At 34.9% G+C, this 12625-nt stretch overlaps 1 protein-coding gene across 2 annotated transcripts in view; it reads right to left on the reverse strand.

Moving 5' to 3' along the window:
* The window catches only part of Ca-alpha1T (Ca[2+]-channel protein alpha[[1]] subunit T), a 267876-nt gene that overhangs the window by 230614 nt on the left and 24637 nt on the right, over positions 1 to 12625 (reverse strand). For both annotated transcript variants that reach the window (XM_069834966.1, XM_069834967.1), the window contains exon 3: positions 11926 to 12023. In XM_069834966.1, coding sequence (XP_069691067.1) covers positions 11926 to 12023 — 98 coding nt within the window. The remainder of the gene's footprint in view (positions 1 to 11925; positions 12024 to 12625) is intronic.

Below are 12625 nucleotides of genomic sequence, written 5' to 3' on the forward strand. Positions count from 1 at the left end.
TTTGTAAACTCAGGAGAGGTAACATGTAATACTACGAAACTATGTTATTTGTTTTAATTTATACCTGACTTGTTTTTCTTACTCTGTAATTTATTATGTAGTAAGGTGCCAGATATGTAAAAGAATTAAATTGCAATAAAGTCATTTGTAACAACATTTATTAAAGTTATTTGTTTTCAAAATGCCTATTTCAGCCAACAATGAAAGTTTTAAATCAAATTTTAGAATTCGTTTAATTTTTTTTTTTAATTTTGCGTTTTTCATACATACATACCGTATTTTCTCGAATACTATGCGCCCTCGAATAAGCCACGCATCTCATTTTGAAAGGCAAAGAAAAGTAGTAATAATAATAATAATAATAATAATAACAATAATAATAATAATAAAAATAAGCACAAATTACAAAAATAAAACTTTCAACAAATGTATTCACGACAAATTAAAAACAATTAAACACAAATACAGCTTGCTTAATAGTACATTATGCAACGAGCCTATAATGAAAGTACAGTAGCGTGCAAATTAATCCGAACATGACATATTTTTACATTTTCTGTCATTGTTGGCCTCACAGCTGTTCATACCGCTTTAATTGACATCTGTAGTACGTGTAATTCCATTGTTGAAGGTCTGTCATTATTTTTTTTATAATATGTGACATTTCGCCTGTCGTTTTGTACTTATAAGCATTTCAGTTGTGTTGAAGACTTAATACTGCAATCCTGTGTACATTCTGTCGTCTTCACAAATGGATACAACTCCACGAAAACGGTCTAAAATTATAACATTAGCAGAGCATTCTTCTATGACACAGGCAAATTGTTGCAGAATGTCACATCAGTTTGGCTACTGTTAATTCGATCATAAAACGATACAGGGAGACTGGATCCATCACACCCCAGAAAAAAGGAAACTGTGGCCGGAAAAGGAAGACTTCACCTGCAGATGATCGTTTAATTGTCAGGAAAAGTAAATTAAATCCTATACTAAACTGCTGTCGACTTAACCCGCAAGTTAATGGCTACCACTGGGGGGAATATTCACGTCACAACAGTGCTGCGTAGACTTTTGGAAGCTGGACGAAGGGCTCGTAAGCCTATTAAGAAGCAACTGCTAACCCCTGTTATGTGCAAAAAACGCTTAATGTGGGAAAAATTACATCAACACTGGACAGTGAATGACTGGAAGAATGTACTTTTTTCCGATGAGTCTCATTTCGAGGTCCACGGCCACCGTGTTTCTTACATACGGAAAGGATCCGAAAAAGTAACAGCAGCTCATCTCCAACAAGCACCCAAATACTCCCCTAAAGTAATGTTTTGGGGTTGTTTTACACATGAAGGGCCTGGAGCATTAATACCTATCAAGGGAATGATGAATTCTGACAAATATATTCACTTATTGGAAACCAGAATCGTACCCCAGCTGCAAAAATCATTTCCGGATGGCAGAGGTGTGTTCCAACAAGACCTGGCACCATGCCATACGTATCGAAAAACTACAGAATTCTTCAACAAGAAGAATATTCAGGTACTCCCCTGGTCAGGCAACTCACCCGACATCAACCCCATTGAGAACTTGTGGTCAATTTGCAAAAGAAGAATGCAAAACATGGATTGTTCTACAAAGGAGAAGATGATTTCTGCCCTCATTGGTGTATGGTTTCGCGATGAAGAAATGAAGAATATTTGTGGGAAATTAGTGGAATCCATGCCAAATCGTCTCAGAGCTGTTATTAGGAACAAGGGAGGCCACATAGATTACTGAGCTATGTCTTAGATCCTTTTTTTTATATCCCGTTTGAGTGTTTTTGCATAAGTAATTACGTTGTTCGGATTAATTTGCACGCTACTGTAATTAAGAAGCGAGTATGGATATTTATGAAACGAGCGCAAGCGAGTTTCATAATTTTCATACCAGCTTCTTAATTACCATTATAGGCGAGTTTCATACGACTTTTTATGCTCGACCATATTTCTAACTTGATATTATTAATTTTCTTTGTATCTGACCTTGGCCAATGTTGTATGTTGTGAGATGTGCGCAGACGCGAAAGTATTGATTTTTTCCAAGGAACAGATGTTCACATTGACCTTGCTAGGCCATAAGAACCTACAGAGATAACATTAAAATTAAATTAGACATTGAAAAACGAGATGACAAATTGAATTTATTTGAATATTATTTACAATTAACGCTAATTATTATAGTAACAGAACATAACCTTCTGCGACAGTATTGGATTTCCAGCCTCCGTGACTTTTCGCTAATTCTCTTTCGATTGCATATCCGAGAATAATCGATACTTGCGGTTTTATAACGGTAGAAAGCTGACCTGTCATTGGCTGAACAGTTGTAACCTGAGTCGTCATTGGCTGAAAGACCTGACCTTTAATGAGTAGGTGTACTTTAATGACATACATTAAAGGTCTGTTACCAGGTGTATAATTACTACATTTCGGCATGGTCGAGCATAAAAATAAATAAATACACTTTGTCTTGGAACAGGACACATTTCAAACCCATGTTATGCGCACGTACTGCACACACATCAGTTATCGTGCTTAATCGACCGTTCACGTGGTACAGTATTGTTTGGTCTGCAGTAAAAAGCCTTCATGGCTTATAAGGATAATAACAATAATAAGTCTAATAATAATAATAATAATAATAATAATAATAATAATAATAATAATAATAATAAAATAATAGGCCTAATGTGTTAAAATAACCATCATTCAATGCTTAAAAATATACCACAATTCTCCAGCGAATAGAATTTCTTCACTATTTTAAATGCTCATTGGAAATTTTATTGTGAAAAGTCACGTTCTAACATAGGAGGCATTTTACTTTTCCTTAGCTTCCTTAAAGTAAATTGCATTATAATGCTTGAAAACAATAATTCACGGTAAGGAATGATGTAACACAAGAATTTTTTTCAGTTACTTCCTCTGAAAAAAAAATTCTGGAACCTGTTTTTCGGTGCTTTCCTATGATCAACTTAACGTTAATACTTGAGAACATCTTTCCAACCGCCATCTAGGCCATCGCAGACTATATTTCGTAAATTCCATTACTCTATCAAGTTGTTTACCTCCAGCTAATGTTCGGGGCTTAAAAGCTGGGCGCTCAGATGTGATGTATTGATTCTGCGCAGACACGTGTCTATCGATTGAAACAAAAGAACATCCGGATGCACATCATGACTGCAACCCAATGAATCAGGCGGCGCCCTGTGGAGGTTATGTACTGACCGATGCTTCACGCAGTACTTCAGACTGAATTTTACTTAATGATTACTGTGGTTGAATTCCTATGGTAACAAATTTTAAACTCTATAACACTTAGTATTATTAAGTCAATAAAGTGATCACTGTAAAACTCCCTCCAAATGTAGTAGAATTCTTATATACTTATTTCTTAGCAATTACGTTCCAAATATTAATGTTGTTATAAATTATTTATTACGTAACACGTGTTAGGTCTACTAATAGATAGTCCACACTGGTAAGAAATACTTACTTACAAATGACTTTTAAGGAACCCGCAGGTTCATTGTCGCCTTTACATAAGCCTGCCATCGGTCCCTATCCTGTGCAAGATTAACCCAGTTTCTATTATCATATCCCACCTCCCTCAAATTCATTTTAATATTATCCTCCCATCTACGTCTCGGGCTCCGTAAAGGTTTTTTTCCTTCCGGTCTCCCAACTAACACTCTACATCATTTCTGGATTCGCCCATATAGAAATTAATTTTAAAATGTAAAGGAAATTAAAATGCCATGGTAAAAGATACAGGCATAAATAACAAAGGAAAAATTATTTGTACAATATTAGACAACCTGACTATAACAATATTAACAGCTTAATATTTTGTGAAAAACCCTTTAGCGTTTATTAAAATTTATTTAGCACTGACTGTCGATTTCTTTCATCATTAGTTACAAGAGGGTTATCTTATGTCACTTTTACTGGAAATATTATTTTTCCTCTTCCGCACATCCAACAGGTGCCACAGATTCTCAAAGGAATAAGGTCTGGTGACTGTGTAACCAACCTTCTACGAAGATTATAGAGCAACAACCATTATTCACTTGTGCTTCACGCAGATAAGTGAAATGGATAGTTGCAAAAAAATGGGTTTTATTCAATGAACGGCAGTGTTACTAAAAATACAATTACAAAGAAATATAAGTTGGAGATCAAAAGAAAAGACGTATTCGCAGACCATAATAATGTTGTTCTCAATGGTTCAGTGATAGTCATGCTTGAAAACCGAGGTCCGGGGATTCATACTTAGTAGATGCAATAAACATTTAAAGGGGATAAAATCTTTAACAGGCTTTTTTTTTTGTTGAGGTGAAGTGAAGCTTGGAGGCCTGTGTTGTAAATATATAGCATGTAAAAGAACCCTGTGCCAGACTTTGTGGACTCAAAGCAAAATATCCCGGCCTTCTCTAGCTCATGCAAAAATTGAGAGCACTTTGAATTGAAATGGATGGCCTGACTGCACTTGAGTGTGTCCTATGCTTCAAATGTAGTCAGTATCATACATATTATAGTAATAATCTGAATTCTGACGAATTAAACGAATGTAAATCTATAGTTCTTAATTATTATTAGGCTATGTGTACAATCGTTTCGTATTTATTACAACATGAAATTTCCTGACATTAATTCTACCAAACTTTCAGCGATTTCTGGCTAATATAAATTGCCATAATAGTAGAAAAAGAACCATATTTTTTTAAGTCAAATGTTTACTGAACCATATGCCATCATCACTTCAATAGCAACAAATATTTTACATGGAGCCCAAAGACATGGTAAACAGATGGAAAAATAATATTTATACATAGAGATAAGATATAAGAGGCTTGGTTTAATCGAAAAATTTGACAAAATATCATGCATTCTTACAAAGATATGATTAATATTTATTTGTGCTCAATTTGGAAAAGATCTCTACTTTACGTTGAACATAATGGCGGTCTTGTAGGCTACAATGATTTGGCGTTGAATTGCTCGTGATGCTGGTGAAAATCCTGTGTTCTTTGAAGGTATACTGATACCATATATAATTTTAACACGAACATAATTCAAAATAAGAAGAAAACATTTATTGTAATAAAATAATTATTGCTCTGCAATATCCGCTAAATGCTGGTTATTCTTTCTTAGTCACAAGACTGCAATAGCATTTAGATAATATGTCTCCTGTTGGACGTGAAAATAAAGCGAAGAGTACTAGTTTTTGCACCCGACTTACGCTTACTTTCTTATTCGCTTCTTCTTTTATCACATTCGTTGTACATACCTGGATATTAAAAAGATTCGTTTGAAATAAGAGTAAGACAAACTGACGGAGGAATGCCAAGAAAATGACTAGCTATAAGAAATGAAAATGAATTGCATAGTTAGAAGCATTACAAGTATGATTTATCTTCAGTTAATTACTGCGGTTTAGCTCAGTTTTAGGTCCTAAGGACATTCTGATTTTGAATTTAAAATAAGTTCTATTACTTAAGTAATAACAATGAAGAGAATTTTTTGTACTACTATGTAACACGTAATAAATAATTTGTAACAACCATTCATTTACATTCCAGAATCACGGTAGCTATGCAAATTGTCGTGCTGCAGCGTTTTTCAAAATACAGCTCCTGAAATAAAAAGTTTGATTGTTATATACATACCGATCAAGGCGCAATTTTGTAACTCTCGAGAACTACGGTCGTGGGTTTGAATGCGCCTAGAGAATGGATGTTCGTCTGTTGTCAATATGATATTCTGTGTTGTCTCAGGTAGAGACCTGGAGTTGTTGTGACCATGCTTCATGGGAATGTCAACGTTAGGTAGGGAAAATACTACATTAAGACGTAAACTCTGCCAGATGTATAAAAACCCTGTAAGACCGGGAAGCGATACAGAACGATGTCAATAAACATATTTTTCATCATCAGCAGCAGTTATCATCATCATCATCATCATCATCATCTTCAACAACATAATCATAATCTTTCAATGGCTACTATAGCTTAAAGGAAACAAATAAATACCACGTCTGAATAAATCCTTCACTGTGGCTCAAGCGGTAGTGTTTTGACGTCTTTCCCCGCACCAGGCATGAGTACCGGTTCCGGGATCCGTGGAGTCTTATTGTACATACCCAATAAAACAATTATTAAGGTTACTTTTGACTCTCCCTCGTATTATATAGACCTACATGGTTTTCCTATTAAGGGTTTAAGGACTTTGAAGTTTATTTTTATTTATATTTAAATCAGTTAGTTTTAACAACGGTCTATCAACTCCGCGGTAACCTAGCTTCCGAGTTTCTTAGTCATATTTTATGTTAATGAAAAAATTCAACTCGACAAATATTTTATTTAACCTCATTATGAATTGGTGAAATGCAGAGCAGCTAGGACGACACGTTTGTATGCAGAAAGTATCTCTAATCACTGCCTTTCAAATCGTAAAACATTCTGGAGGGTACACGAATGCATTACAAGATTTACAAGCAATTGTTTGATGCAAATCTATAACGTTGAAAAGCTCGTCATAACGAGTGAAATTGTGTTGTACGTATAGGAACCTGACAACCTACATTAAGTGAAAATTTTCATGGCGAGATATCGATAAGCTTGCCATCAGGTCCATGGTCGTCATTTTGAAATATTTCCTGAAAGATGATTTCAAACTTCAAAATCGATGTAACTTTGAAAGAAGACGAAATAATACCTGCCTTTATACGAACTTCTCATTAGATTTAAGTACTGAATCCGTATAACAAATAGTTCTTAATATTGTGACACATTTTGTATAACCGTTTTAATTAGAGATTTTTCACCAATAAGATAATATCTGTTAACTAACTTGCAAAATTTTGAAAAGTAATTGACATTTGAGCATATGTTTGTCACTTTTTCTATCTATTAAGTACTTTATAATGACACTTTTTATTATAAGTTTCCGAACGGGAACATACTTGTATGTCTTTCATTAATTAAGAAGTACGCTTGCTAATATTTTGTATCATAATTCCCTTTATTATACAGTATATATACAATTGTTTGTCCTATAGTCCCTCTGTTTTATTATCAGTTTGTTGGAGTTGGCAACCCTGACAGGTCTCGATGTCTGTAATACCATGACCCAAGGGACACCGTGTTAGACCAAGTGTCACGTGACCCACCCCGTCAGATCACGTCAAAAAGTCAAGGCTAATCCGAGGGAAGAGACTGCACTCCAGCCAACATCCCGTCCAAAGACAATGGCTAGTTGAAGCGAGGATAAAAATAAAAGGAGATGACATAGTTTGCCCTGGAGAGCAGGGGTGAGAATTCCCAAACATTTTCTGGCGAGTGTGACCAAGTGCTGCAGCTCATAACTTACATTTATTGTTATTAACTTTTTTCCCGAGCGTTTCTTCATTTTCAGCAGTTTTCCCCACATTTACTACTCTTGTTTTGAACAAAGATCCATTTAGTGCGCTACTCAGCCTCCCTGACAGTTGGATAGTTCGTCGGAGAAGACAGTTAAGGAATAACGAATTGTGGTGATGAAAGTTTATAGAGTCCCTAGGAAGCGAGTTGTGGCCCTTTTGCAGTTGACAGTATCCCGGTATTTGCCTGAAATAGGTGTGCAAATCATGACATCACAGTGGCCCATCATTATCACTATTATTATTATTATTATTATTATTATTATTATTATTATTATTATTATTATTAAAAATATAAATGACACTCAGGAGGAAATTAAACGCAGAATAAATATCGGAAATATGGGAAGCTTTTGTCATCTAGTCTGCTGTCAAAAAATCTGAAAGTTAGAATTTATAAAACAGTTATATTACCGGTTGTTCTGCATGGTTGTGAAACATGGACTCTCACTTTGAGAGAGGAACAGAGATTAAGGGTGTTTGAGAATAAGGTTCTTAGAAAAATATTTGGCGCTAAGAGGAATGAAGTTACAGGAGAATGGAGAAAGTTATACAACGCAGAACTGCACGCATTATATTCTTCACCTGACATAATTAGGAATATTAAATCCAGACGTTTGAGATGGGCAGGGCATGTAGCATGTATGGGCGAATTCCAGAAATGCATATAGAGTGTTAGTTGGGAGACCGGAGGGAAGAAGACCTTTGGTAAGGCCGAGGCGTAGATGGGAGGGTAATATTAAAATGGATTTGAGGGAGGTGGGATATGATGATAGGGAGTGGATTAATCTTGCACAGGATAGGGACCAATGGCGGGCTTATATGAGGGCGGCAATGAATCTTCGGGTTCCTTAAAAGCCATTTGTAAGTAAGTAAGTGTTATTATTATTATTATTATTATTATTATTATTATTATCATTATCATTATTATTATTATTATTATTATTATTATTATTATATTCAAAGTATAGGTACTGCTAATTATTAATTTCTCCAGCACAACATGTTAAGATAAGATAGTGTAATGAGGAAGTAACACAATTTACTAATTTATCCAAAACAAATACGATTTAATTTTCACTAATAGAATACTTCTGTTAAAAATGTGTATTAATTCAAAATCAAATTAACAAGCCGAAAATCAATTCTTCTTTCTTCACGAATGTTACGATTCAGTTTATCTAAAGTGTGTGGGTTTGTCTTGTAGGCCTATTATTTGTCTCTTTAATCTCATATTGTTTTCGGATGAAGCATGGTTCCACCCATGGGAAAGTCACTTTCTGGACGGTCTCGTAATTGTGGTCGAGTGGCCAAAATTTGTATAAGCACTCCCTTTCACATTATTAACATGTTGGAAGAAAAAATATAACTTTTTTATGTGCCCCCATCAGTATGTTTGCTTGTTAGCCCTGTCTCTAATAGAGGGTTCTAAGTAAAATTTGTCCGTAATTTCTTCCACATGTTGAACTTCGACGCTCAGTAACCTCTGAAGTTGAAAAAGTCCTTAAAAATACTACCACTGCCGCTTCAAATAATAGAAATTCATAAAAACTATTACTGTCGTCGGCAGAGACCGAACTGACGGACATAAGACAATGTCGAAGTTGTTAAATATTATACCACAGAAAAGCGTGATGTAAACAATAGTAAGGTTATTAAAAAGGAATGAGGCTATAACAGTATAATTAGGAATTATATTGCGTAAAAAGAGCTAGGAAATAACAGGTAAAAGTTGAAGAAATAAAGAGATTAGTGAAGAATAAAAAAATAATGATAATGGATTTTATAAGTACAAACGAGAAGAGATGTAATCAACCGTGAAAAAGATGATTTGAAAGTTAAAAAGAGAGATAAAAAGAAGGCAATGCTTTAAGTTCTAAACTCAAGAAGATGTAGGAAAAGGAAAAGAAAATAAGTAAGTCGCAAGCTCAATAGATACCTTAAGAAAAAAAAGTAGTTCTATGTAGTACAGGTACTATCTATTTCAGTGCACAGCAATGCAACTTGGATTGGAATACAAAAATAACGCTTAATGTGATAGAATATAGACATGAAACCTATCAATAATAATAATAATAATAATAATAATAATAATAATAATAATAATAATAATAATAATAATAATAATAATAATAAGCGTGGCTTAGTCGGTTAAAGCACGTCTGCCGCTCTGAAGTTGCGCTCGGGCGCGGGTTCGATCCCCGCTTAGGCCGATTACCTGGTTGAGTTTTTTCCGAGGTTTTCCCCAACCGTAAGTTGAATGCCAGGTAATCTATGGCGAATCCTCGGCCTCATCTCGCCAAATGCCATCTCGCTATCACCAATCTCATCGACTCTAAATAACCTAGCAGTTGATACAGTGTCGTTAAATAACCAACTAAAAATAATAAAAAAAACCTACGTGAAAATATATATAAAGATGTATGGAGTAAAAACTGCACGGAACTGTAAATTATTTAATGAAATAATATAATTAGAAGCAGTGGAGTGTAATATTTCATGAAAGTAAAACATACATCGGCATTATTATTTCTGATGAACAAATAATTAAATAAATAATTAAGTAATCAGAAACAAAGGGTTAATATATCGATTGCAGCAAAATAATGAAGAAATATGTACATTCAAGGATTTCAATAAAATAGAACAAAGAAATATAGATGCACAGATTTAAGATTGCTGTAAACACAAATGTTTGTGCAAACAGGAAGTGGAGAGTAAGATCAATGCTGTTTAATTCGATGCCTTCCAAAGAAAATGTATTTATAAAATGTTATATTAATCCTTAAACACGTAGTTCATTACAGAAGTGTCAACATAATGGTTATGTTAAATATTAATATATTTTGATATTTTCAGAAGTAAATAGCCTATTTATTTTCTTACATTGTGTATTTATAACAATTTATAATTACAATTAAAGTTTCATCCGTTTTGAAATTCTATTAATATACTAATACACTTATGACATCACGTCTTTATCTCTTTCGGGGTTGCTCGTATGAAGTTTGAGATGCTGTATCTGCACGATTCTGTACGACTTACTGAAGCGCCACAACGATGACTGCAGCTCAAACTCTCAAAATCCCGATTCTTTAATACTATTCAACTACAACATTTCTCTCGAAAAACATACTGTACATGATGTTCAGCTATCTTTGGAATTCTCAGAATCACCAGCTTTGCATCACTAGTATATTCTATGACATTTGTGACTAAGAAAGCACTAATAATGATACAACTTTTCTTCAAGTTACATTTAGGTTTCTTCTCTTCACCCCCATTCCATCACAGCTCTTTTATAGAGATACCAGTATCTGGGGTGTATATATTTATAAATATATATAAAATCAAGAGATGCAGGGACTAACCACACAAGGAAGTGTTCGGCGAATTGATATCATTGCAATTAAGAACAACTCGGCATACACTCTCGATCCCACCATCAGATTTGAGACACATGCAGAACAAACGCATGAGATGGACAGTGAAAAGAAACAAATCTATGAACCAACAATCCCGTTCTATAAAGATAGATATAGCCTGTCCCACATTGATGTAATAGGTCTGATGGTGGGAGCACGAGGTACCATACCCTCCTTCTTTGCCAACAAATGTAAAAACCTAGGGCTAACATACAGCAATGTGAAGGAACTAGCCATTAGTGCCCTCAAAGGATCGGTTCAGGTATTGAGAAATCACTTGTATGGAAGTGATATTGGAAATTTCAAGTTATCTTAACCGATGGCTATTGACTGGTTTAGATATCAATGTCAATAAATCCGTAGCTATCTGATCATATTACTATCCCTTGCTTACTGCAAATGAGCATATATGCTACTTAGGTGTAAATTTTTCTGATGTTTTGTATATTCGATTTCTTAACCGTTTCAAATGTAAATAATTTTACCTTTCAGGTGTGTTTCTAAATTATATGTAATACGCTTTGTCAAATCTGGCAACCTTTTCATAAGGGAAGCTTGATTTATTTATATATAGAGAGAAAAAGGGAGAGTGAGATAGAGGTCACTTAAATGAGTAATTATTTATTATGAAATGTCACACTTCTATTATCTCTGTTGTTACCAGCGATGTAGGGAGCCTATCATCGCGCTGAAACGTAACAAATTTTCCCTCGTATTTAACAAAACTCCCTTCGCTCTATTATATCATAACAAGTGGGAAGAATAAGGCGAAAATATGGTCCCAAATTTATGTCCGTACTAAAATTCAATTTGTTCTATAACTAAGGAACAAAACAACGTACGCTTTAACAGTGAATACTACCATTTCTCCAAGAGCGCGTAAAGTGTATCTTCTGAAAGTAAAAACGATTTTATTTGCCACGACTCCACAATTCAGAAAAAAAATTTCGAACTATACTGTTCGTAACAGTTTCTTTAGTTCAGCAGTTGGGTAACCTATAACCCTGACGGGCTGTGAACTCTCATCCATCAAGTTTGCACTTACTTGGAATCCTGTTTATCGCTCGCAACGGTCGAAGCACACGGATTGTTCTTATTGCTGAGAGGTTCACGTTCTCCACGTTCATACAGTACTCCAAGGCACTGCAACAAGCACACAGACCAATCTCGTTAAACATCATGCAGCAAATCTTCCACAATAACTTATAACTAGTGAAGAAAGGTTTACGTAATGTTCATGCATTATAATATGAATCTTGGAAACTGATCTCTTTCTTTCTGTTTTAATTTCATTTATGACACCTGCAGCATTATAAATATTGAGTATTAATATGTTCTAAATTATTCTAAAAAGCTGAAATTAAATTAAATGGTAAAAAGTAGGAAGAAAGGCACTGTGAGGTGAAATAGCGATGAAGTCATCTCTATTAGAGACCATGGAGAGGGTCACAGGGTGGCGAGAGGTTAAGGCTACAACTTGTACAGACAATCGGTATTAATGGCAGTAGGGATGTCAGTCCTGCGTGTCCGCCACCTTTACTCCCAAGTAAACATCCCTGGTACTCATTTATGTTAAGGGCTGAGTAAACTCCACTGCCATATTGCGGCCGGAAGGATTAAATCATTACAGAAAATCCTTGACCCCTTCGGGCATCGAACCCACGACCTTCCGGTTTGCAGTTTATTCCTTAATCGCGCCGCTACCGCGTGCCTCGAAATGAAAATTATGATGGATGAAATTAATA

The sequence above is a fragment of the Periplaneta americana genome, chromosome 9 (assembly GCF_040183065.1).
Source record: "Periplaneta americana isolate PAMFEO1 chromosome 9, P.americana_PAMFEO1_priV1, whole genome shotgun sequence".
NCBI lineage: Eukaryota > Metazoa > Arthropoda > Insecta > Blattodea > Blattidae > Periplaneta > Periplaneta americana.